A 26,980-nucleotide genomic window follows, 5' to 3' on the forward strand; every position below is an offset into this window, starting at 1 on the left:
TTGAGGCTGGACCTGCTGCAGTGAGGCCCACCTGCAGCTCCAGGCACAGGAAAATGAAACTCCTTTCTCACTTTATAGACCCCGCCCAGCCACTGTGAGGAGAGCCTTAGTATCCCAAGCCAGCTGACTTCATCCCCTTAACCACCTCATGGCCCCTGTGCTACCTTTGATTCATTCAGGCTCTCCTTAGGGCAGTTGCAAAGGCGCAGTGGGGGGATTCCTTGATATCATTCAGGATCTGCCCTAGTGGAACCCACATCCTCCCAGGATGTAGGGAGTAGGCACAATGCACCTTGGCCTGTCTGTTTGGCCATTGGCCCAAGGCTCTGAAGGAAAGACCTCCTCAGGTCCCCTCCCCTCTGCTGCACACTTGCTGTGTCTGTCTGTTTGTTTTTGGTACTAAGGATTGAGCCCAGCACCCCAGGCGTGTTAGGCAAGGGTTCTACTGCTGAGGTGCTTATCCCCAGCCTTTGCGTTGTTATTGTTGTTTTTGCTTTTTTGAGATAAAGTTTCCCTGTATATCCCTGGCTGCCCTGAAATTTGCTATGTAGACCAGGCTGGCCTTGAACTTAGAGAAATTGGCCTGCCTCTGCCAGTGCCTCCTGAGTGTTATCTTTTTTTGTTTTACCATTTGTATTTATATGTTTGTGTGTGAAGATCAAAGAACAATTCGTGGGAACCATTTCTCTCCTCCCACCACTTGGGTCCTGGGAGTCAAACTCAAGTTGTTCGGCTTGGCACCAAGTGCCCTAAACCTTCTTCTTGGTCTTGCTTTGTTATCAGTGCTCTTTCATTTCCCGCTGTAGTGGTCTGCAACACCTAACCACCAAATGTCCATCCCTACAGCCTAAGATGACAAAAGTCACACACAGCTTGCCACACTAAGCTGTGGCCTGAGTCAGTCTTCTGACTTCTGAATAGGAGCTGCAGCTATCCACCCACAGGAGGATATGTGGGAGGACCAACATCTCTAGAGCTGCCCTGCCAGCTGTTCTCGGCCAACATCCCAGCCCAAGCCCATCCTGGGGTCCACAATACTTTGCAGAGGTGGGGGGGCCAACTTCAGGGTAGGACCCTCTCTTCCTGATGCAAACACACTCTTGACTTGGCACTCAGCATCTGAGTCTGAATTATGCCAACTAGTCCTGTGGTAGCGAGCGGAGGGCGGGGCACTTTTCTCAGTAGGCTTTTTTCTGAGGCCTGGCTCATCTAGAGTCTCCTTGGGTCCCCTCTTGCTCAGCCAGGACAGACTCCACATGGCAAGGAACAGCCAAACCAGTTTGGGAATCAGCCTTGTGGGCTCCAAGGTCTCCCAGAGTTCAGTTCTCAGGGTGTGTTCGCATGCCTTAGTACTCTAGCTTCTGCCAACCATAGAGCCCTTGGGAAGAGGGGGTGGAAGTGAGCAGGAGTGTTCTGGAGGCAGGGGTGGGGGCAGGGGGGAGTGGCCTGAAGGTACTCTAGGCTGGGCCAGACCACGGGATCATTTAAGCTCACACCTTCCCAGCCTGAGGAGCTGTCAGGGAAACTAATGTGCACATCCCAGGCAGGCTGCACACCAGACCTAGCCAGTCCTTGTCTGTGAGACCCAAGCTCCTATAAGAGGAGGGGGGCGGGGAGGGGGGGGCAAATGGAAGTGTTCCCAGCCAGTGTGCTAACAGGCAGCCTCCCCCTGGTTTTGCCCTTCTTACCACACAGTGATGGGGCTGGCAGAGCAGGGAACAGAAGGTGAGAATGATCTGGGAAAACCAGAAGCTGTTGAAGCTCAGGCCAACACCCTTCTGAGAAGGGCGGGGCAACAGTGTGGCAATGCCTCAGGAGAGCTTCCTCCGCAGAAAGTCAGGGACTGTTGTCAGCCCCATGTGACCATGAAAAAGTCCTGACCCCTTTGCTACAGCTGCAGAGCCCTTCCCACCCACCCACATGCCTTCCTGGACTCTTCCATGGAGCTTAGACAGAGCAGAAGCTCAAGGCCACACAGGAAGTTAGTATCAAACTGAGCTCAGATGAGAAACTGGGATCATTGTGTCTCCTGGTGACACATCTGCTCTCAGATCTGCTGTCACATAGCCCAGAGACCTAAAAGGGAAGTCCTGTGCACCGATGCCAGAATCACTGTCCTGTGCTTCTGTGTCCTGTTTGAATGCACCAACCCCCATTGTCTTGGGCAGCCCTTGAGGCATGGGATATGAGGGTGAAGCTAATGATGCCAAGTAGCTAGGAAGGGGGACGTTGACTCTGTGCCCTTGTGTCCCTGGGCAGATCTTCACCATCCACAGCAGGGTGAGCAAGGTCAGGTGGCCACCTGTCTTATAGACAGGTCTACCTGTAGAGCCCTATGGCTGATTACCGTGTCAGTGACTCAGAGCAACCTGCCCCCGTCAGACTAGGCTCTCCTCTCATGGTCACATGTTTCCTGTGTGGGTTCCTCCTAGGGCAGGGGATGGGGCCATTTCTCCATTTCGGGGGCACCCAGCAGAGGAGGACTCCAGAAGCCAGCAGGAAACAGCTCATCAGTCCCATGGCAAGTAGGCAGAGTGACAATTCCGTGGACATTTCTGTTGTTCTCCTAATACCAGTCCAGTTGCTTGGCTCCACTGGGAGCAGAGACCTGGCTCCTGTCACTCTCCTGCCTCCTTCAGGGCACAGTCGCGTGACTCTGAGGACCTTCCCAAGCTGGCTTGTATGGAGAAAGTGGCTGTAGTCTGCTCTAGCCCCTGTGCTCAATGCCCCTGCAGCGGGTGGACCTCGACAGCCTGGCCCCCTGGCACTTGGACACAGGAACTGAGACAGGAGTAGGTCAGTGTCAAGGTGGGGAGAGGGCTTGCAGAGAAACACTGGACGTGGACACTGTTGAGTGCCAGAGATGGCACTGCCCACCCTAGAGCACATCAAGCAAAAAAGGTGCCAGGTGGAAAAATTTTAGGATTTAGGTACATTTGTATGATTCTCCTAGAGTTTGGGAAAGACAGACCCACAAGGGACCAGGTCATTCTCCATTCACCAGGTATCTCGGCACTGGAAGCCTACAGAGGAGGGCAGCATGGGAAATCCTTCAAACAGTTTAGCCTGCTGTATGCTCTGACTACCAGCATGGTATCTACATTTGTGTGTGAGCTTGTTTAATTCCCGTCTCAGGAGGAAGGAAACTTGGTACGTGAGTGTCGAAAGATAAGTCTGATCTATTTGTCTTGGGGCTCCTCAGACCAGGCCAGTGAAAAAGAGGAATTCTTTTTTTTTTATTTTTTTTTAAGACGAATAGACTCGTGTGTGTGTGTGTGTGTGTGTGTGTGTGTGTGTGTGTGTGTGTGTATACTTATATAAAATGTTCACTGGTGTTTTGCCTGCATGTCTGTGTGAGGGTGTCAAATCCCGTGGGCTGGAGTTTCAGATAGTTGTGAGCTGCCATGTGGGTGCTGGGAATTAAACCTGAGTCCTCTGGAAGAGCAGCAGTGTTCTTAACCTCGGAGTCATCTCTAGCCCTGAATTCTTAGTGCCTCCTATTTTACAATAATAATATATTACTAATATATTGTTATTTATTATTGTTAATAATAAGTAAGTGGATGAAAGGGACGCGCCCAGGCCTATGTATCCCTGGTGAGTTCCACAGTGCTTGGCACAAGCAGGAGGCTCCCACGGGCCCCAGTCCTGGGACCAGGACCTTGTGCCTGGGAGATGGAGGAGGAGGATGTGAGAGGGGGGCGTGGCCCCATCTAGAGGGATAGGAGGTTGTCTTTCTTCTCATGGTTACCTCATGGGAGATGTATGGACACCGTGAGCAGATGACACGAGAGGGGCAGTTGTCCCCAAGTCACCTCCACTGTTGTTTCTGTAAGCTGCCCACATTTAGTCTCATTACCCTGTAGCTACGCGTGTCATGAAATGTGTCGGTGGACTCTACAGTAGGTTTTATATGGTTGACAGTGCCGTTGAGATCGGATTGCAGCTAGGGGCCTTGAAATTGCCTGTGTCCCAGATGGAGTGCGTGATGACTGATACTCTCATATCCTGAGCTCTTTCTCTCTGTGACTCACTGTAACCTGTTAGTCATGTGTTAGCTGTGTCGTTCTTACTAAATGCTGTACCGAATGCCGGGACGGTGGAGGTGAGCCCCTTTAATCCCATGTCTAGCCATTAGACATGGTCCCATCTGCTTCCATTGGAGCAGGGTGGGTTGGTGACAGGCAAGTCGGGAGACAAACACGTGGTGGGTGGTCCTGTTGTAATTCATTTCTGGGCTTGGACTAGGCAAAGTGCAAAGAGAACAGGCCGCCGAGACAGCCGGCTGCACCGGGCAGCGGTACGTATTCCTGAGGTGCTCCTAGGACTGGAAGGATGTGTTGGTAGGAGATCTCCTGCCTCTGACTCAACAGGAAGTGCCCTAGCTCATCCTGCTGCTGTGTCATGATCCCCTGAGCATCTAAAGTGCATGACTAAGGTATTTATTGGAGTAATAACCCTTCCTAAGGTATGATGTGTGGAGAAGGAGTCTCCTGTGTCTTACAGGCCTCTTCCTGGCTATTTCAGAGTCTTTTCTGGTTGTCCTAGGTCCATCCCTTCTACCCCTGCTGGCCCCATGCACACATACACAGCCCTCTTCTTCCCAGCTGCCTTCTAGCTATGGAACTGCTTCCTGCTCCTCAGAGTGCCCTTGTTTCACCCCGCATTCTCTGGTGGTGTTAGATATTGGCTAAGGCTTCTGTTTGGATCTTACCTCTAGGTCTCTGGCTACCTCCAGCCTGCCGCTCAGGCCCAGCACCTCCCTACATCTGGTCTTTTCCAGTTCTTAGCTCTTATAGGCACTGACCATCCCAGGCCTGTGTTTATACCTCCCTGCTTGGCTGCCCAGGGACCTGTTTCCCTGTGACCATCCTGGATGCCTCTGGTTTCTTGCTCCATTTAAAGTTCAAGCCAAGCCCCAGTCTAGTGAGGGGCACTCTCTTAGATGCTGGAACCCAGCCTCTGCTCCCTTCTATCCCAACAGGATCCCATCACTGGCCCCTAAGGCCTGGTCTCTGAAGCTCCACCCCATACCAGGTGTCCAAGCAGTTCCCAAATGAGAGCCTTGCTGCTTCTGTCTGCCGCCACCCTGATCTCTGCTGAGAGATGCAGATACAGAAGCAAATAGGAGCCTGCCCCTGTCTCCAGGAACTCAGTGGCCTTAGCATCTACACTTCAGCCTGCCTCGCCTCTACACTGCTTTCGCTTTTCTTTGCCCTAAAGAACATTATGGTGGTACCTGCTTGCGAGAATTGTTGCAAGAAATATCTTGAAGGGGCAGATGTGGAGAACCTGGCTCTTCCATACTCTCTCAGACCTGCTTCCTAGAACCCACTTGGCAACCCCTATATTTTTTCTCAGTATTCTTTCAATCTTGTTGTACCCCCCAGTACCACTGGCATAGAGAAACCTAGCTCCGTCCTCAGAGACACTGGGGAAGCAGAAGTGCCTTTCTTCTGAGGCCAGAGGTGTCTGTGTCAGCTGAAGGGGCACAGCTGCACCTGAGTAGAAAACTGCTCGTCACTTCCTGTCTCACAGCAGGACACCGGCTGTCCTCCCTCTACCCCTTGGCAGCTCAGGGCCACATGCAGAGCCTGTGTTGAGTGTGCAGATGGCCTCATCATCTGCCCTGAGGCCTCTGTCTACCCACACATGTCTCACGTGAGTGTCTGGAGCTCATACCCACCCAGGACGTTGTGTCTGCACTCTGACCTGGGATCAGACGTGGACAAGGCACACCAAGGCTCCAGAGCCTTCCTTGCTGTCACTCTGTCAGCTGTGGGGGCTGATGCTAATCATCGTCTGGTGAGTAACCGGTCACCAGCCATGCGCCTGCAGTCTTCCTGTACTTCAGAGTGTTGACTCAGGCCACCCCCACAGCTGCCTGTGACCTTGTCCAGGTGTCACATAGTGGCGGTCTGGTTCCTCAGTGTGTGTCTCCCACTGGTTACATGGTGAGCATTAAGTTGTTAGGGCTGCTTTTCCAGAGTTGACATGCATTGTGGAATCTTTGGTCCTCCAAGTCCGTTCCCCTCACCACCGCCTTTCTGGCTTCTGCTTGCACTCTCCTGAGGACGTGGTATATCAGAGCTGCTGTGTGGAGCAGGCAATCCATCTTAGAGACTGGAAATTAGCTCTAAACTGAGGGCTCATACACAGCCCATGTGGTATCCTATAGCTGAAAAACAGCAGGACACACGACTCCAGGGCCAGTATTCTCAGCTCCTGCTCCCCGCTGGTGCCCACTGGGGACTGCAGGAGCGCTTTTGGAAGAGACTAGAGGTCTTCCTAAAGGAACCACCATCAGAGAAACACCGTGTTGCAAGGTGGGGGGGGACAAAAAAGTATTTTCTAGGCAGAAGCCAAAAGACCTGAATGTAATCGTATTAGTCTTGGAGACAAAAATATAGAGAGGGGGACCTGGAACCTGTTGGGCAAAATAGGCTCCAGAATGTGGAAATGAGAGGCCATCTTCCATTTCCAAGGCTGTCTCCTGCCTTCACTGAGCAGGGTGCGTTTGCAGATGCCCCAGGGGCTCCCTAGTAACCACTCACAAAGCTACACAGATCCCCTCTCCCTACCAGCTACTGTTTTAAACACTTTATCCATGTCACTGTCATTGAAACGTGATCCTGAAGAGCAGGCCTTAGTGTTAGACACGTTGACAGTAAAAGAGAACAGGTGATTGTTTAGCTCAAGGTCACATAGGTGTCAGGTGGAACTGTTCTGGTCCCAGATTGTTTAAGCCTCTGGCCTTGAATCTTAGCTGGACGGCTGACCCCTAAGGCCAGGGCAGGTGTGCATAGAGGTGCCGTCTAGCTTGCTGACTTATACAGACTACCTTGCCTATGTTAAGAAGTTTGGAAATGGTTTGAAATCTGGATTGAGTCCAAAGCAGTCCCCACTGCTCCATGGGGAGGTCAGCCGGAAGGACACCTGGTATAGTGTTCTGATGAGCTAGAGAGGGAACTGGCTGATTCCTAGGGCTACCCACCTCAGTGCCTGGTTGTTGTGCAAGGCCTGAAACAGGTGGACATCAAAGAAGGGACCTGTAGGGACTGTTGCAGCTTGTTCTACCGTCAGAAAGGCCAGACTCTGCTGTGGTGCCACTGTTACCATGTCTCTGAGTGCCAGGTCTTAGGTCACAAGCCTGTGGACCCTACTCCTAGAGTCGACCTCTGCTTCCCTCTGCTCCTCTGATTCCCAGTTTCTGCTGAGCCAAAGGTTCTCTCCACGTGGCTAGCCCAAACTGAAAGAGCTCAGGAAGGCTGCAGAGATGCTCAAACACCTTTTCACATTCTCTGCAGCCTTCCAAACGCTCAACTCTCTGGGAGGGTGGCCTTGGATCTAAGTGACATCTGCAGCCAGTGGACCGATGGCTGCTGTGAGACCAAGCGAGTTGTCCTTGTAAAAGAGTGAGGAGGGATTTAGGTTTCCTTGCTGATGTTTGAGGATAGAGGAGACTTGCTAACCTGGGAGTGGCGCTCACCACAGAGAAGGGGTACGAGTTATGACCTTAACCGTCTCTGCTGCCTATCCTGAGACCGTATGCTTCACCAGCTAGTACACTTAGGGAAGCAGGTAGCCTTCCCAGGGTGTGCTTAGCCCTCAGTCCCATGGCTTTTCTGCCTGGCCTGTCTCTAAATGGACCCATATTCACTTCTTTGTCTGCAAATTTCCATGTGGTGTTGGTGTCCAAATAGCTTCCGTTGATCTGCACCCTCAAAAACATCTCCGTTGCTCCTGCGCATCACGAGGGAACTGCTTTCAACATCTGTTCTCACCAGGCTCTCAGCCAGGGTAGGGTGAGTGGCATCCTCTTTCCCTCTTGGACACAGGATTGTGGTCTTCCAGGCATGTGACAACGTGGCTAACACATATCCCACCTGCTGCCGTCCAGTTCCCAGGGCCAATCCTATACCTTCATTATCTTTCCGGAAACCTCCCTACTTGGGACAGGGGACAGGTAGACAAGGCTGCCCTTCACCTGTTGGGCAGCCTATAGTAACCAAGGAAAGCCCTGAATCCCACAGTGGCCTGGCTGGTGCCCAGAGGAACAGGGCTTGGATCGTGAGTCAGGTTGTAGGCAGCACCATCTCCATCCATCCTTTGTGCTGGCAGCAGGCCTTCTAGAGCTGCAACCCTTTCTGGCCTCGTGCTTGGCATGCAAATGAGCTTCCAGATGCCTGGTACCCTGTGCAAGAAGCAGAACCAGGGCCTGAAGAAGAATGGAGCAGTCTAAAAACACACTTGTGTTTGACCTAGCCTTTTTGCAATGGCAGCTTTACCTCTAGCCGTGACAGGGAGGGGCACCACAGAGCAAGGTACATCAGCGTGTCTACTGCCTCTAGGGGAGAAACCCTCCTCAGTCGGGCACTTTTATGCAAAACAATCTGAACAAGTACCTGGCAGCTTCATTGAGACCCGTTGGAGCTGTGGGCTAAGGGAGGACCTGGACAGGGCCTGACAGTGTGAGATACAGGCCCTTCTGGTCATTATGTATTTGGGTATATTCCTCCAGTGCTGGCAGTGAACAACTTCAGGTTCCTTATTAAAGTGGGAGGAGGAAAAGACCGGCTGGGGTTTGGTCTGTGGAAAGGTATTCTGCCTTCTATAGGGTTCCCTCCAGAGCAGGATACATCTATCTCACCACTCTCTTGGTGATTGCTGTGAATGACTTTGCATGCCTGAGCCACAGGACTAGAATCAACACCCCCCCCCATCACCAAGCAATCTGAAGCTTGGGGGTTGGGGTGAGATCCTTAGGGTCATGCAGAGAGGTGGTGATAAACCCTGCCTTACTGTGTTCCCTCCCTAAACTTGGCTGTATCCTGGAAGGACCTAAGGAGACTTTTAGTCCCAAGTGGGTCCATTGGGAGCATGAGAAGAAACCTTTCCTTCAGCATTGGTTCAGCCTAGTAGCAGAGATTCTTGCATGTGCTGTCTGGACCATCTCAAGCACACACATGTACACACAAACACTGCTACCCTCTGCTATGGAAACCTTTCATCCTTCTAAGCATTTGAGGTCAGCAGAGAGAGTGTGTGAGTGTGTGCGTGTGTGCATGTGTGTGACAGGCTGATGTCTGCTCAATAGGCACGTTCTGGCTGGGAGTTTCAGAGCCCAGTGAACGCTCCGGGGCCCTCATCTCCAAAAAGAACCCTAAATTGTGTCTGCACCGTACGGTTTTTAATGCATCCGTGAGAAACCAGGTAGCACTAAATGTTGAGGAAGTCACACCCTCATTCAAGGCGGTTGTTGGCCTCTTTCCCTAGGCTCGACTTTAGTTTCGTCTCTACCTTCTTTGTTATCTGGACTCTTGGTTGGTGCCTCTTAACCTGGATGCCATCCCAACTGGCCCCCTTAGTAGACACTTGGCACAGATGTTTTTGCTCTTTCTTCGAGAACCTTAGCCCATTTTAAAACACTGAGGCCATCTCCCAGGAACAAAGCCAGCATCGTAAACCCCTGTCTGGGAAGGATGCCGTGGGGACTCGAGTAGTGTGTCCTCTGACCGTCTGTCTGTCTCTGCAGCCCTGCTGTCCTCCTGGTGTGAAGAACTTGGCCGTCTGCTGTTGCTCCGACATCAGAAGAGCCGCCAGAACGACCCCCCTGGGAAACTCCCCATGCAGCCCCCCCTCAACTCCATGAGCTCCATGAAACCCACTCTGTCGCACAGGTAAGCGTGCAGGTGCCTTCAGGAGTGGGGTGCCTGGGGTCTGCTTGGAAACCTCCTGTGGTGCTAGCCCTGGGAATGGGGCCTCTAAAAGGCAATTTGGCCTTTAAATCCACCTAAATGATGTGGCTTCTTCCCCATCAGACAGGGAGGGCTGATTTTTTTTCCCCACAGGCCACTTTGTCCTTGAGATCCCTGGCTTCTAGTAGAACATTAGGAATTATGAGCTCAGAACTGTCCCTCTATCCAGAGGAGATACATGGGCACTCTCAGGGAAACCAGGGGCAAGTAGGGTCTCAGGGTGCCCCAGGCCTAGTGGTCACACCCCAATGTGGGGCAGAATCAGGCCACACCCATCATGCCAGAGCAGGTAAAACTGGGCTCTGGCTGCCAGAACCCTGGATCCTAGGCAGGAACAGGCTTGCTGGAGGCTGCCAAACACCTAGGAACTGGCCAGGCTGCCCCGCACCAACCTTGGAAAGGCACGTGGGGAGACTGGCAATTCCCTGTTAATTATCTCGCAGGCGCCTCGCTGAGCTGATGCTCTGAGTATTCTGTGGGCTGACCCTGCAACCACAGGGCCCGTCATGCTGTCTGCATCCCCCTTTGTGGTCCTTGCTAATGACGGGGGCCTCTGCAATCAGCTCAGCTCTCATTATCCTGCCTGACTGAGAGGCGCACAGCCCAGAACATGCTGCAGTCTTCCTGGACCTCATGGGCCAGGCACTGCCAGCACTCAGGGTCAGCCTTGTCTTCTAAATCGAATTAACTGTCAGGACCAGAGGAGCTGCTCATCAAAGCGAGTGCCCTGCCTGACTAGGAAGGCCCAGCTGTGTTTACCTGCCGTCTCAGAGCACAGCAAGCCCCTCTCATCCAGGACACTGCCTCTTCCTCCTGTACCAGTGTTTCCATAGGGATTCATCCTTGGCCTGGGTAGCTATGTGCAGTGGTGTGGGGGGGAGGAGGGGGCTCTTATAAGGTGTTTGGCATCAATCATGGGCCCTGTCCACCTTGCTTTTCTGCCCCCAGGCATTGCAGCCATAAAATCACCCGACACATTTGGAGAGTGGGGATGTCACCTAGTTGAGAACTGTTGCTCTAGAGAAGCAAACTACTTCCTTCTGCCTTCCACTCCTTATCCCTGGTCAAGCTGTCAGTGAGCAGGACTTTGGCAATTGATCTGTTATTTTAGCTTGACCATTTCACTTGGCGTTTCACAGTCTCCGTCTGGTGGCCCAGGCTGATCTCTAACTCCTGATCCTCCTGATTCAGCCTTCTAGTGCCAGGATTGCAGGTGTGTGTGTGTGTGTGTGTGTGTGTGCGCGCGCGCGCGCGCGTGCGTGTGTGATACTCAGTTGTATCTTGCTAATTCTGGCCTGTCCCTCAACTCTTCAGAGCTTTTTCATTCCCATCACCCCATTAACATGCCTTTCTCAACTCCCCTAAGCCGTTTCACTGGAGGTGATGGTGACAGGCCAAAGTACTGAGGCTTCCCACTAGAATCCTGTCTCGAGCCTGCTTGACCGTGGCTATTCTAGCCCTGGCATGTGACAGGTTTTCGCCACTGCCAGTCCTTTGCTAGGTCTTCCTCAAGTTTAGTTCATATGGATTATTTGTCTTTAAACAAAGGCAAGGAGTCTCTTTTCTCAGAAGCTGAGTCTACCAACAGAGGAGGGAGGTTCACGGGGCAAAATTAGGAGCTGGCAGATAAAGGAGGGCAGAAAGGAAGCCTAGGTCCTAGGAGGAGCAGGCAGAGCTGACTGTTGGCGGCTGCCTGAAGGTAAGGTATCATAACCATGGAAGATCCAGGCTGAGGGAAGGGTACCTGCATTCTGTGACCTCAAACTGTCTATACCTAAAAGTACTGTGTATGAAAAGCTGCTGGCCAGCACCCTGGGTCCTGCTAACTCTGCCAGCATGACAGGTTCAGGGCCTTAAAGGGCCTGTGGGATAACAGACAATAACCAGAAGCCACAGAATACGTGCTACCTAGGTCTTTAAGCTTGGCTTGGGTAGCACGTATTCTGTGGCCTCTGGAGGCCTTTCAGAGACAGGCTGGAGAGCTGGAGACTTGCTGGGTATTGATTGGGGTTGAGCCTGATCTGTTGAACTGAATGAAAGTCCCCCTTGGGAGCATAGCAAGGTTACAGAACTTAGAAGGCGGCTAAAACCTGGCTGAGAGCAGGAAACTGAGTTGCCCAAGAACACACAGCCGCTGGAGGTGAAGAGAGCACAGAATGGCATGTTCAGGGGTAGTGAGGGAGTAGTTATTTGCTGGGTTCGAGGGTTCTGGAGCAGTCTATGCCCTGCTCTGATCTATGGCTTACCCTAGGTAATTACCACCGTGCCCCCGCGTTATGGTGGGGCAACTGTTGAAGAGTGGTCAGTCCCTGACCCTTCTCCAAGCCCACAGCTGTGGTGAGGATTCTCAGCAATCAGGAGCTGCCAAGTCTTCTCCTGTACCTTTATGCATGTTCCTGTGGGATGAATCTCTCATTTCCAAGGGAACTGTGGAGGGTCCCCAGCACCTGTTAAACCTCTGGTGTAAATTCCTGAACATGAAGCTTAGTGGAAGAGAGAGCCTTTGCAGTTGAGACACCGACGCTGGCATCTTCAAAGGAGCTTTGACCTCGTTAAGGGTGGAGCACAGTATGTTCACTAGGAAGTCTGGGGTGTGGTACCCAGAGGATCCAGGGGTCCAGAGACTCTAGATCCTCAACTAAAAGGCTCTAAAACAAGCAGAAGGGAAGAACCAGGGACCTGGAAACCCTACCTGAACCCAGAGGTCTGGAGGGCCTCTGAGGACCAAAGTATTTCTGTGACTGAAGTCACTGTCATATCCACCACAAACCATGAAGATGTGGTGGCCCCACAGTGTAAGGCTTTCCTCTTGGGCTGTGCTGTGCCTCCAACCAGAGCTCTTGATCTCTCTGAGCCCCTGAAGTCCCAAAGAGACATGGTGCTGCCATGCAAGTGATACAGGGAGGAACCAGGCTACTCCCAAGACATTCTGTGAGAGTAACTGTGGCCTTCTGAAGAATGTGAACTAACTATAGCTTGTAAAAGCCCTCGGATCCTGTTTTAGCTTCGCCATTGGTCATATCAAGGTCATCTTGCACTTAGCAAAGAGACTCAGAGCATATTACGTGCCTTCCCCATCTTCATAACTCCAAGATGGAAGCTGAAAGGCGCCCGGAGGATCTAGCCATTGTTGGGGCAGAAGGGCACCTTTGGCATCCCTGAGGTTATCTTGACTTTACCCCAACAACTTCTGCTTCCTCACCTAGGTTTTTAATGAGTGGTTTAAAAAGCCATTTGTGATTAGCACATTGTCTGTATGCAAATGGGTGTTGCAAAGCTAATTAAGAGTCTAATAAATCTTGTTTATCTATTAATTTGATTACAATCAAAGCTGCTGGAGCCTCTGAGATCAAGGGTAATCTTGCTCCTCCTCCAGGGATAGGGATTTGCTGCGTATCAGAGAGGCCCTGGCTGCTGGGTAGGGCCATGGCCTGGAGCCAGACTGCTGTCTTGTAGCTGTGAGTTTAAGCAGTTCTCAGCCTCTCTGACCCTCAGTTTCCTCATCTATATGAAGAATCACAGGACCAAGTCTTGTATATGGGGATCCCCAGGAACTTGTGTGTCCCCCAAACCTTAGTTCAATATTCTCTTGACAGGCCCTTTATTGCCAGCTGATAGATGAGTGAAAGTAGCCCCTTTAGAGCAGAGGGAGTGGATCAGTGGTAGAGTGCTTGTTTTGCAATTGCCAGCCCTACAGAAAGTAAACCTAAAGGTACTAGCACATATACCAGTGGTCCCAGCACAGGAGAGGCTGGTGCGGGAGGGACACAAATCCAAGGCCGGCCTGGGCTACATAGTTAGACCCTGTCTCAAAACAAAAGGAAAAAAAAGTTAGTCAATTCTTATGTGTAGTTCCTTAGCCCACTTGTACCAGCCTGTGTTGGTAGTAGGCTCTTCTTGCCATCAAGAAAACCCAGTGGACAAAGCTCCCTGCTGCCCTCAAGCTTGACAGTTAGAATTTGCTCTCCTGGAACCAACATGGTGGAAAGAGAGAACCAGCTCTACAAGTTGTCCTCTGACCTCTACATGTATGTACATACCTGTATGTATGTTTTTGTTTTTGGTTGGTTTTTTGTTTGTTTGTTTGTTTGTTTGTTTGTTTGTTTTGAGATAGCATCTCACTGTGTATCCCTGGCTGTCCTACCTAGAACTCACTGTGTAGACTAGACTGGCCTTGAACTTACAGAAATCTACTTGCCTCTGCCTCCTGAGTGCTGGGACCCAGCTAATTGTTTCTTTAATTATTTAAGAAAAACCCAGAGAAGAAAGCTGAGGATTCCCTGCGATTCCATTGTGGCTCCCTCTGGGCAGTGCTTACACCCTGTCTCACACAGTGAGCTGGGGGAGGTGGAGTCGAAGAACTGTAATGATGGAGAGGCTTGTCATGGTCTCCCCCAAATTAAAAAGACCGGAGCGTTAGCTCCCTGACCGGCAACACAGCCTGGCACAGAGCTGGTACCAGTACAGCCAGATCAGGGAAATAATAATTAAAACAATACGCTAATAGTCACTTTCTCCCAGAGCGGCTGCCACAGTTCAGGAAAGAAAGAATGCAGCTTGCTTTCCCCCTGGCTTGCCTGAATATCTGTGTGACTTGCACAAGGAGATCCAAGTGCCCTCATCCAGGCCCAGCACATTTTCTCCTATCACACAAGCCTCCACCAATGCCTGCTGAGCTGGTACACAGGCATAGAAACCATCTGTTGGGACTTTGATGTGAAGGGCTCTATGCAAGAAGCAGGGGGGACATAAAGGAAAATGCCGTTGGTTTAATGACAGAAAGTCATGAAAGGCAAGATGCAGACTAGGCTTTGAGGTATGAGTAGGAGCTCACTAGCTAGAAAAGGCGGGGAAAAGAAGAACAAAGAAAATCTGCACAACCTTTTACTTGACAGACAGGAATGCCCACTCCTAACTTCAGAATATCAAGTAAATGTAGGTACCTACCCTGTAGCCAGGCTGGAGGACTAGAGACAACGGACAGTTGGATAGGGTCGGTCTGCCTGACACTAGGAATGCTTACAGGTAAGGAAGAGGAGACTGACTTCTTGTTAAGATCAAGATCACAGAAATTACCCGGGCCCATTGGCAGTGGCAAACAGTTTGGAGTTTGTTCCGAGCATCCCCTGGCCTGTGACCTTTTCCCATTCCCTTTGCCTTTGATGCAAGAAAGCATCCTGCATCCTGGGTGTGTGTGGACATCACCCCAGGCCTCAGGGAGTCAAAGCCCAAGGCAGGAAGTCTCTCACATCTCCGGTGCCACAAGGGGTGAGCAGAGCACCTTCCTGGGAGGGTGCAGGGAACCTGGAACTGATCAAAGTAGAGCCAGGGTGGCAGAGCAGCCCTGGCCTGAGATGCAAATGCAGCACCTAAGGCAGGAGGCACTTGGCAGGCGCACAAGATGCCCTTCTACAGCCCAGCCCCTCTCGAGGGACAAGATTTCGGAGCAGGTTTGCAAGGGCAGGAGTAGGTCTGGGGCCAGTTTGTGACATGATTGGAACTCCCATAGAGGGGCAGAATTCACCTAGAAGGGTTATCAGGTCCTTGGGGGCTCTGACTACCCCTCTTTAGGACAGTTGTAAGGGTGAAAGGAGGAGCTTCTTACAGGTACCCCAAATTGCCAGGTACCCATATGGACTCTCCATGCTATAGATTAATAAACAGTGCTGGTCAGAGAAGGAGGCCTTGAGACAGCCTTCCCAGAGCTCCCACCCCCAGGCCTTTTTGTAACTTAGTCTCCTCTTATCCCAGCTAGCCCCTCTTCCCTGCTAGCACAAGAGCTTGAGTTGTCCTTGATCTTGGACACAAAGAAAGGTAGAAGTGAGAGTCCAGACAGAGGTGACACATTATAGGCTTAATGCTGTGGGTGCCTGTGGAGTTGAGAGCCTTTGCAAGGCGATGAGTCATACAGAGTGCTGGTGAATGCCATTTCTGTCGTGAGGTCCAAGGCCACCCTCCTCTGCGCCTGTCGCTTGCTTCTCCAGTATGCATTCGGCAACCCATAGGCCCTGTGCATGCTAAGTTTATGGCCTCCTTTGCTCTGGGACAGTGAACCTGCTCACCAGGCAGTGGAGTGCCCACTTTAGGAATGTTGGCTAGCTTTGTCTCTGCTGGTTGTGGGTAGGATGGAACAGGAAGAAGCTGATTTCTGCCCAGCCATGGTGCTGGGGGTAGTAGGGACCTTTAGATGCAGTACCATGTGTTGAGAGAAAGGGCCCCCTTAAACCTGTCTAGCTGCCATGTTAGAACCTGAATCCAACTCTGGCCTGGAAGATGGTGAGGAGCTTAATAAGCCATTCTGGGGGACAGGGTGTGGTGGGAGAAAGACAGACTTCTTCTTTATTTAGTCACTGGAGGACTTGTGTCTGTCCCACACACCCCAAATGGGAGTCTAGCAGGACAGTGGGTGGCCAGGAGTCTCCTCTTTCTTTTGTGAAAACATGGCCTGCAGGGTCTCCCAGCAAGGACAATGGGTGGCCAGAAGTCTCCTCCTTTATTTTGTGAAAACATGGCCTGCAGGGTCTCCCAGCAAGGACAATGGGTGGCCAGAAGTCTCCTCCTTTATTTTGTGAAAACATGGCCTGCAGGGTCTCCCGGCCAGGCCCCTTTTGCCAGCTTGTGACTTGCCCTTCCCTGGAAGAGCCGAGATGCCCATTCTGGCTGGCCTTAGGCTCACTCTCAAGGGCTACACTTAGTCCCCAGTCAGCCCCCTCTGCCCCTGGGCCCTGTTCTGCCTAGTCAGCCATACCCTGTTTCTCTCCTCGTTCTAGCCCAGCTCTTTGCCCTTGAAACAGGGGACGCAGAATAATGAGCCTGAGTTACTTTAAGGACACCTCTTTATCCTCTTGGAGTGTGTCCTGCTCTGCCCCCAAGGCCTGTGCTCACATTGATGTACTTGACTGAGCCTCTTGGTACTGATTCTTGGTCTATAGTGGCAGGTGCGTCAAGAGAACAGTATTTATCCTCATTGTAGGCTACTGTGTTTTCTGTTCTTTAGTTTGGGTTTAGGATTTGGTTGTTTTTTTTGTTTGGCTTTGCTTTTTTTTATTTTTGTTTTATTTTTGAGACAGGGTCTCATACGGCCCAGGATAGACTCAAACTTTCCACGTAGCCAAGGATGACCTTGAACTTCTGATTCTCCTATCTCCTACTCTTGAGATCATAGACTTACTGTCAGTGTTTCTCTCCAGGCTGTTTGTGCTTGTCAAGTGCTCTCCCATCTGAGCTCCACCTTAATTCGTCACTGTGGTCTGCTCCATAATCCTGACTGGGTGTCAGGACCCACTTCTGTGTTTGGGGAATGCATGAGGACATGCTCTCGGTCTCACAAATCAGAGTGCAGGAACCTGCCTCAAGGGAGCCCTGTGGGCTGAGCTAGTGAGGGGCATGTCCAGGACTGCTTTTCAGGTCAGACAGCAGGGTCCAGAACAGTTTGAGGGGGGATTACTCTAGCCACCTTGAAGGGTGAGGAGAGGCCCCAGAACTCAGCCACTGTGGCCTAGAAAATACAGATTTTGCTCAGTACTGCTTCCTCCGTGTTCAGGACTAGTTCAAGGCCTGACCCCTGTCCAGCTTGTTTGGCCATTGGCCTTTAATCCACTCTGTCCTACAAAACTGCTGGATTCGGTTTACTCTAGATTCTGGAGTAGAGGCTAGGAAGATAATGATCAAATGTGATACCAGAGTGGTGAGGTGCTGTAAAAAATACAGAAAAGACAGCGTGGGCTGTTTCTTTATGTGACATGAGATAGGTGACTTTGCAGAGAAACAGGAAGGACGTGAGCACAGGCCAGTGGGGGCAGATCCGGGGGAGAGTGTCACAGATGAGGGTGTTCTGCTGTTCTAGGGCACAGGTCTGATGTCTTATGGCTCTCACTGAGGAAGGGCAGTTGAACTGCACTGACCTGGCTAATCTTAACGCTGTAACACACTTCAGGCCCCTCTCACTCCTCCCACATCACCTTGGCTAGCTGGAAGGCCTCACCGAATGCTCACTGTAAACCTGAGACTGGATTGGAGGAAGTGGATTCCTCGCTGCTGATTGTTGGAGAAAGCCTCTTGTTGGTTCCCGGCTGCTCAGACCCAAAATAATCACACAGAAACTGTATTATTTAAATCACTGCTTGGTCCATTAGCTCTAGCTTCTTATTGGCTAAACTCTTACATACTAATTTAACCTATCTACATTAATCTGTGTATTGCCATGTGGTTTGGCTTACCAGGTAAAGTTCCAATATCTATCTCCGGCAGGGGTACATGGCTTCTCCCTGGTGCTGCCTTCTTTCTCCCAGCATTCACTTTAGTTTTCCCCGCCTAGTTCTTTCTGCCCTGCTCTGCTATAGGCTCAAAGCAGTCCTTTATTAACCAGTGATATTCCCAACATACAAAGGGAAATTTCACATCGGCTGATGTGTATGGGCTCCTTAGAAGGAGCGCCTTGAATAGGTGGCCAGTACAGGACTGGGTGAGGAGGTTAGTGCAGGCTTGGGGGTGAGCTGGTATGGGGTATATCATTCTGGGGTGCATTTGAACTTTGTCCATTCAACACTGGAAGCTGATGATGTTGACTTGTAGGCGAGGGAAGGTCTTAGCCAGTCAGGGATGTGCACAGGTCTGGGAGTGGGGGTTTGGGGTAGGGTACCCAGGCAGGCTTTGCTTGCTTGGTCCTGGGCCCAGAGGAAGGGTGACAGGGTGACCTAAGCCTGAATTCCAAGGACCAGGTCAGTAGGACAGAGCAGCTAGTTTGTCACAAGGTGTTGAGAACAAGGAGAAGAGCAAGATTCAGCTGTGACCTCTATAAAGTGGGCCCAGGCTATCCCTGGAAGAGGCAGTGCCTATGTCCTGACTGTTTCTGGAGGGTCATGGGCAATAAGCATGCTTGAAGAAAGAGCTTACAGTGAGCTTTAGGTCACTCTGGTTTCTTCACTGCATGGCTATAGCTGCTGGACTATGGGCCCCGTTAAAGCAATCACCACAGGTATGGCCCCTGCAGTGATGAGGAAGGGTCGCTGCTACCTGGCCTGTTCCCATGGAGGGGGCATCTTTTCTGCATAAAGTACTGCCATAATCTGAGGTCCCTGGGCTCACTTGGACAAGGGTGAGCTAGGATGGTGAGGTGAAGACACTGTCCACTGTCACCTGAGCCCTGCCCCACCTCTAAAGACCTCTTCTCTCTCTGCAGTGATGGGTCATTTCCTTATGACTCGGTCCCTTGGCAGCAGAACACCAATCAGCCTCCCGGCTCCCTGTCTGTGGTCACCACGGTGTGGGGAGTGACAAACACATCCCAGAGTCAGGTAAGAACCTGTCCTGCTCCCTGCCATGACTCCTAGGCACAAATGTCCCTTATCTCCTTCCCCACTAGCAGGGAGGTTCTCCAGGGCACCATGCCGTGACAGCCCTCCTCACGGTCTGAAGGACATGCCTAGCTGCAGACCACTGTCACTTCAGGAAGGGTACGCATTGCCTCAGGAGGGCCACAACTAGGTCTCTATGACCATCCCCATTGCAAGGCCTTCTGGGAGAAGGGAATTCTCTTCTGAGGCCGTGTTTACTCTAGTAATGTAAACAAACCCCGTGTGTCACTGACCTCAGACTTGTAAGCAGGGAACCCTTGACCCCAAAAGGTCTGGATTAGGTTTAACCAAGATGTTACCTTTCAGTGAAGTGTGCCTGGGCCTTACAAACCCCTGTTGCCTTCCTAATTAGGCCTACTCTCATTCTGGTTTCTTCCTCCTTGCCTCTGTCTTAACAGAGGGTCTCCTACTGCTGGACTTGGGCTGGGCTGTCCTAGAGAGGGAGCTATCATTCTTCCCTGCACAACCACAGACAGGCTCTAGACACCCAGGCTCTATGGGCAGAGCTAGTGTGTGCCAAGGGCCTCACACCCCTCTCTGGAGCCTAGGGACCACTTGAGCTGACTTTGTGAGCCTGGGCTATCCCTTTGCCTCACTCCATCCTGGCTGAAGTTCTCAGCCCTCCTTTGGATCCATTTTGATTCTGGGGACTATTCAAGATACCCCGTGCTTCTCTCTGTTGTGCCCGCCCTGTGATGGTTTGCTCTTTTTCCTTCCTCTCCTCATCTCTTTGTCCACACTACCTCAGGTACTGACCTCGGTGACAGCCACTCTCTCTGTTGGCAGGTCCTCGGGAACCCTATGGCCAATGCCAACAACCCTATGAATCCAGGTGGCAACCCCATGGCATCAGGCATGAGCACCAGCAACCCTGGCCTCAACTCCCCACAATTCGCAGGACAGCAGCAACAGTTCTCCACCAAAGCTGGCCCTGCACAGCCCTATATCCAACCCAACATGTATGGCCGACCCGGCTACCCCGGCAGCGGGGGCTTCGGAGCCAGGTGAGTGACCAGTCTGGGTGGTGTCCTTCTGATGTTAGCCCTTCCTTCCTGCCTACATCCAGAAAGGACTCTGGCTTGAATTCCAGCTCCACGTTGCCTGGTCCAGGATATGAGGACAGTGTTGCCATCTGTTTTATCAGGCTAGCATCAGCCCAGCAGGGGTAGAAAAGCTACATTATCGCTTCCTTGTAAGTCAGTAAGGTGAACTGGCAGACCCGAAGAACAGTGACAGTGGGCTTCACTTGTGCAGAGTTCCTTAACTCTTTCTGCCCTTTAGAGGAAAGATGAAACAGAGTCTAGAGCCCCCAGCTTCAGCCTGTGTCAAGGAAGGGACAGAAGCAGGCGAGCCACCCTTCCCTGTCTAGGCACCTTGACCTCAGTCCACCTAGCTGTAAGGATCAAGTTCCTGGGTTTCTGGCCTTGTAGTTCCAAACAGGAGTCTTACATTCCTGAACCCACATCCACACCTCTGCCACACAGCACCGTACAATCCTCAGCTCAGCGTCCACTAGAAGATAAGTTGTGGTGCCCAAGGGAAAGCAGAGAGGCTACTGGAAACCTTTAGCACCAGCTAAAATTCGAGGAACAAGTGACGTAGTTATCACTAGTAGCGAGAATAGCTGCCAACCTCAGGAGCCCCAGATCCCCTACTGGGCCTCATATCCACACGCTGGGTGCACAGAAGGCGTGGATAAAACCCTGTAGTGTTCCTCCCAGCCCCAAGCATGTCCCGGGCTCAGCTTTAGATTTGATTACTCCCTGCTTCTCCTTCACAGTTACCCTGGGGGTCCTAGTGCCCCTGCCGGCATGGGCATCCCTCCACATACCCGGCCTCCTGCTGATTTCACCCAACCAGCTGCTGCTGCTGCTGCAGCTGCCGTAGCAGCAGCCGCCGCCACAGCCACTGCCACAGCCACAGCTACAGTGGCAGCCTTGCAAGAGACCCAGAACAAGGATATAAACCAGTATGGACCGGTAAGGGTTCCTGCCTCCTGGTCTGGCCTCACCCAGACTGGGGAGATCTTGAGTGTAGGTGACAGTGCATCTCCTTGGAAGCCCCTAAAAGGGTGTATGTTAGGGTGTGGGTGTGGTGGCATGGTTGGGTGTGGCAGGGGTTTTTGGTGTGCTGTGTTCTGCGTGGGAGATGGTAGCTCATGTGTGCAGATGGGGAAGAGGTCCCCTGTTGGTCTCTGACTTCCTGGTTACCGAACAGTAGGCTCGGTGCCTAAAAACACTTTATTGCTAGCCTGTCCCTAGCAATATTGCTAGCAATCACCTCTGAAGCCCCTATTGTCCTATTCACCTTCTTTGTAGATTTTGCCCAGGCCTTATCATAGATCCTCTGACCTTCAGAAGGATAGGGTGGGGTGTGGAAAGGAGAGCCCCACAACCAGGAGCATGGAGGAAGGATACAGGGTGGGCAGGAAGAAGTGGGCTGTGTTAGTCACACTCAGTGTATAGAGGGTGTGTATCCATTGGCCACTGACGAAGGGCAAGGCCACGGCTTTCAGGAAAGGGCTTCAGCCTCCATCCTCATCCTCCTCCTCTTCCTGTATCCTCCCTGTCCCCCTCCCATCCTTGCCCACTTACCTGTCCCCTGCCTGCCTCCCTGGGAATGCTGCCTGTGCATTGGAGTGACTGCTCCTTGTCCTACCCAAACCCTAGCTGCATTTTCCCAAGAGACCTGCAGAGGGCAACAGTGAGCTGGAGACATCCCAGTTCCTTGCTGCAGCCACTTGGGAAAGTGTCCCTTCCCCCCTAGCTCCCTAACCTTCCCTCCCTGCACTTTCAATGCATGTGGCATTTTATTCTTTTTTTTTTTTCTTCTCCCGTTGAAGGTGTGTTCCTCTTTCCAGATGGGTCCCACCCAGGCGTATAACAGCCAATTCATGAACCAACCCGGGCCTCGGGGGCCTGCCTCCATGGGGGGCAGCATGAACCCTGCCAGCATGGCAGCTGGCATGACACCCTCGGGGATGAGCGGCCCTCCCATGGGCATGAACCAGCCCCGACCACCTGGCATCAGCCCCTTTGGCACACATGGGCAAAGGATGCCCCAGCAGACCTACCCAGGCCCCCGGCCCCAGTCCCTTCCTATTCAGAGCATAAAGAGGCCCTACCCAGGAGAGGTAAGTGTGACAGCAGATGGGAGATGGGAGAGGAAGGGGCCCTGACATGAGGACCGTAGGCAGAGCCTTGGAAACGGCATAGTTTGCCTGTCAGAGAACTTGAACTAAAGGTTAGGCGTTGGAGCCTCAGCTCCTGACTAACGGCATTTCTATTGTGGAAGATCCCCAGCAAGTCACAGGGGTTTTATTATTTATCAATGATACTGACAGTCCACCATGGCCTCTAGGCTGCCTGGTGGGCAAAAGGCAGTGACACTGTGAAATGCCCTGCCTGGAGCAGACAGGTGTGGAAACAGAAACCATGATGATTGCTCGCTCCTGTCCAGGCCAGATACTGTCTGGATGACTTTGGGTGAGGACCTTCGTGCACGGAGCTGGCTAGGGAGCAAGGGCTAGCACCTTCTAGTACATGCCATTTGTGTCAGGGAGGCCATCAGATAGCAGGCAGTGTGTCCCTGGGCCTTATTCCATGATAGTTGCACTACTGAGAGTAGTGCCTACTCTGACATCATCCAGCAGAGGCGCTGGTGGAAACAGTCCCTGCAGACTGTCCCAAACTCCCTGTGAGGTGGGGGGGAAAGAAGTCACCAGGCCTCAGTGATACTCAGAAAACCACTGGCCAACACAGAAATGAGGATCCTGGCCCAGCAGATGCCCCCTGCCCACCTTAGTGAAGTTTGTCATTGGCACACCCCATGAAGCCCCTTCCTGAACATGGCACCCCAGCTCTCCATCCCCTCTCAGATCTCGTCCTTCTTGCTAGTCAAGACCGTGGCCTGAAGCGGATTTCTATCCCAGAGAGCCTAAGTTCTCTGTGTCCCCACAGGTCCCTTCAGCAGTCACTCTCATAGAAAAGGGATGATGTGGTAACTGGTATAAGTGTGCTAAGCCTGAGACTCAGGAGTAGGGGCTAGGTGTTTCCTGTCCCTCCAGGAGGCTAGCTCAAGCCCCGAGCCTCAACCTAGTGAGCACCAGTTCAGGGAGAGAAATTCAAAGGTCCATGGGTCGCCTCCTAGCCCTGGTTGCCCTTGGGTGGGGGCCTTAAGCCAATGACTTCACTCTCAGAGCACAGTTGTTTTTCTTAACACGCTATCCTCAACCTCCTGATACACCAGTGGCTACACTGGCCATGCATGCTCTGAGCTCCAGGCTGCTGCCCTAAAGCCAAAGAAGACTTGTTTATTAAGAATCCTGATTGAGGCCAAGCCCTCTGCTCTTACTAAAGGAGTCTTCCACAAAGCATTGCTGGTCCGGGTTATAATGGGGGATGGTCCCTGTGTCTGGGAGCTCTGACTTCCGCCTCATGGCAGCATGCTCATCCTGTGTTGGAAGTGTCACAGACAGCCCCGCTGCAGGCTGGAGTCGTGTTGTTTGATCCCCTACAGTACTCATGTAGCCTCATGAACATGCAGGTAGCAACCACTTCACACCAGGGTGAGAGCTCACTGTGGGGCAGAGCAGCCGATGGGTCCCACAGTAAATCATGAAAAGTTCCTAAGTGCTGCCTACTCTGTCGTATGCTTCCAGGCACTGGAACATTGTCACCAACTAGATTGGGGCCTATAGAATGAAAGATTCTTAGACAGGGAATATTCTCGAATAGACAGGAAAGGAACCATTGACTCCAGGATGACGGCTCTAGGTACCTACGTCACAGGTGCCCTGGATCATCCACTGTTCCAGATAGGGAAGGTGACAGAAAGTGGCACTGTCTCCTTTCTAAATCACCTCTCCAAGAGGGGCTGTCTTGCCTATTCATTGACTAGTTCTCCCACAGCTGTATAGAGAGTGGGTTGAAACTGATCAGAATGGAACACTGGGTAGATGTTTTGCTCAGTATGAGACATAAGGACAGTGATACCCAGATCAGCCTCTCTGCAAGGGTTGTCACCTCTTAGAAGTAAATTCTGTGACCTATATCTCCCTGACACAATGGGGAACACAGCCTGAGGAGGCACAAGGATTTGGAGAAACGAAGGAATGCTTTAGGATTGAACCCCTCAAAGACACAGCTGAGAAGCTCTGAACATCCGTGGAGTTCCAAGGGCACAGGCTTCCAAAAAAATAGTTTTATGGAGAGGTGGCCATGATTTGGACAGGCAGAATGTCATGTCCCTGGACATCAGAGCAAGCAGAGGCTTCCAGTACTTTCTGGCTCTTTCTTTCCCTGTGATGGGTAGGAGACAGCAGAGCTAATAAGAGAAGTAGGGGGCAGGGCTGAAGAGATAGTTCAGTGGTTAAGAGCACTGATTGCTCTTGCAGAGGAGCCAGGTTCAGCTACCAGAACCCGTATGATGGCTCATACCCATCTATAACTCTAGTTCCAGCGGTACTGATACCTTCTGACTTTCATAGGTACCAGGCATACACATGGTGCACATACATATTTGTGGGAAATATGCATATAAATATTTTTTTAGAGAAAAAAATAAGCTAGACACAGACCTGGCGTTTGGGTAAGTAAACACAGTGACACATCACTGCTGACCTACCCTTGACCTTTCTCCATTCCTACAGCCTAACTATGGAAACCAGCAATATGGACCAAACAGCCAGTTCCCCACCCAGCCAGGCCAGTACCCCACCCCCAACCCTCCAAGGCCACTTACTTCTCCCAACTACCCTGGACAAAGGATGCCGAGCCAACCCAGCACTGGGCAGTACCCACCCCCCACGGTCAACATGGGGCAGTATTACAAGGTGAGTCCCCCCTTTACCCTAGGCACTCACATCTCTAACCCCAGTCTTCAACAGCATTCTGACCCTGTGTGTATTCCGGAAGGAATCAAGAGGCAAGGGAATATCCTACTGTTCTCTGGGTGCTTAGTTGTGTCTATGAGGAGGACCCTGTTCTCATGAGTTCAGATGGTCGTCGTCTTTTCCCTTCTTCACAGTACATGAGGTAGTGATGGCAGAGGCGGCACAATTCCGAAGGACAAAACAAAACTACCCCTGTAATCTTGAGTCTGCCCCCCCCCATCGTTGTATGCTTATTACTTATTTTCCAGAGTATCTCTGTTCTCTATCACACCCTACCTCACTTTTTTTTTTTTAGTGTTCGCTTCTCGTTTTTCACTTTTACGGTGCTGCTGCGATAAAGATCTGTGAGCATTTAGCCTTTCCGCTGCCATCATTGCAGAATGCGTTCTCAGAAGGGAAAACCCCTCCATAGTTTACACTACGCCAGCTTGGGTGGCCCGTATGTGTGTGTATATTTCCCATCTTGGCTCCCACTCTGGCACCATACCTGTTGCTGTTCCGGAGTCTTACTAAAGTTGCATCTGTGGAAAAAAGAGAGGCAGAGCTCGGGGCCTTCTGCTTCCCACCCTGGTCCCAAAGACCCTTCTTAGTTCCTCCTCCCCAGCGCACTCCTGTCTCCAAGGGGGCCAGACCAAGGGGCTCTTCTGCCTTCCACTTATTCCTGCTTTATTCCAACAGCCAGAACAGTTTAATGGGCAGAATAACACCTTCTCTGGAAGCAGCTACAGCAGTTACAGCCAAGGGAACGTCAACAGGGTGAGTGCCATTTTAGTCTTAGAAAGTCAAGCTGACCCTCAGCAGGTGGCAGCAGGTGGCTCGAACACTTCCCCTTCCTGCCCCCAGCATCTCTGCATGTTTGGAGGGGTGCACAGATGGAGGATATACTTTTTGGTCATCTGCTGAGACATGGATATGCTCAGGACCTAGTCCACTGCTCTGCTAGGTCACCAAGGACAAGCATGGGCCCTACAGAAAATCAGACAGAGAAAAGACCCTGGGGACAGGGACTCCTCCCTGCCCCCAGCAGCTCAGGGGAATGTGGACTAGAATCTCAGTGTGGGGAGGCCAGCTGCCCTTTCTTCCTGATGTAGGTTAGACAAGTCATTAATACACAGCCTATGTGTCCCCTTTGACACCTGGCTGGGGGAACTTGACCTGAGGGGATCAGCAGAGTGTTTTGAAAAGGGATGCGGTCCTTCCCAGTCCCTCCTGTCCTCCAAAAGGAGAAGGATCCTGCAGGTGGGAGTGTCCTCTGGTGACTCCCCTCCCTTGGGATGAGGAGCAGCCCTGGGGTTGGATTTTGATGCCGACAGTAGAGTATATGTCCACCTTCTCAACCAGTTGTCTTCCTGTGAGTCTATAACCTATTTCTGATTATCTTTTCCCAGCCTCCCAGGCCGGTTCCTGTGGCAAATTACCCCCACTCGCCTGTTCCAGGGAACCCCACACCCCCCATGACTCCCGGGAGCAGCATACCTCCCTACCTGTCCCCCAGCCAAGATGTCAAGCCACCCTTCCCACCTGACATCAAGCCAAATATGAGCGCTCTGCCACCACCCCCAGGTGAGGATCCCACACTCTCCATTCCTCTTCAGGTAGCCCCAGGGAGCAGGGTCAGAGGGCTCAGAAGCTGGGCTACCTGGGGTAGAGTCAGGCAGAAAGGACAGAGGGACTGAGAGCAAGGATTCCTCTTTCCCTGCAACATTTGGTGTGGCTGGACTGTCCATAGTCATCCTCTCTCTTGGACACCAGGAAGAGCCTGGGGCTTCAGGGACAGAGCGGCCAGTGAGAGAATTGGGACTGCGTGGTGGGGTGAGCCAGCTGAGCTAAAGGAAGCCACAGACTCTCAGTCATGTGCTTAAGTTCACCAGTACTTTCTGGGGCTCTTGGCCCACATTCATGTTCTTTGAGCATGCTTCCCAAGGCGATGTCACATGGGTGAGTGAGTCCCACTCCGGCCCCGGCGTGCTTGC

General features: G+C 51.9%; 1 protein-coding gene across 6 annotated transcripts in view; it reads left to right on the forward strand.

Moving 5' to 3' along the window:
* Zmiz1 (zinc finger MIZ-type containing 1) overlaps positions 1 to 26,980 on the forward strand; it is a 204,016-nt gene that overhangs the window by 162,059 nt on the left and 14,977 nt on the right. For 5 of the 6 annotated variants that reach the window (XM_026779819.1, XM_013346905.2, XM_013346904.2 and 2 more), the window contains 8 exons: positions 9,536 to 9,680; positions 18,940 to 19,054; positions 19,901 to 20,118; positions 20,895 to 21,093; positions 21,957 to 22,247; positions 24,765 to 24,947; positions 25,686 to 25,763; positions 26,396 to 26,570. In XM_026779819.1, the coding sequence (XP_026635620.1) occupies positions 9,536 to 9,680; positions 18,940 to 19,054; positions 19,901 to 20,118; positions 20,895 to 21,093; positions 21,957 to 22,247; positions 24,765 to 24,947; positions 25,686 to 25,763; positions 26,396 to 26,570 (1,404 nt within the window). The remainder of the gene's footprint in view (positions 1 to 9,535; positions 9,681 to 18,939; positions 19,055 to 19,900; positions 20,119 to 20,894; positions 21,094 to 21,956; positions 22,248 to 24,764; positions 24,948 to 25,685; positions 25,764 to 26,395; positions 26,571 to 26,980) is intronic. The other variant, XM_005348703.3, reaches the window with a different exon arrangement.

This window comes from Microtus ochrogaster, chromosome 6, assembly GCF_000317375.1.
Source record: "Microtus ochrogaster isolate Prairie Vole_2 chromosome 6, MicOch1.0, whole genome shotgun sequence".
Taxonomy (NCBI): Eukaryota; Metazoa; Chordata; class Mammalia; order Rodentia; family Cricetidae; genus Microtus; species Microtus ochrogaster.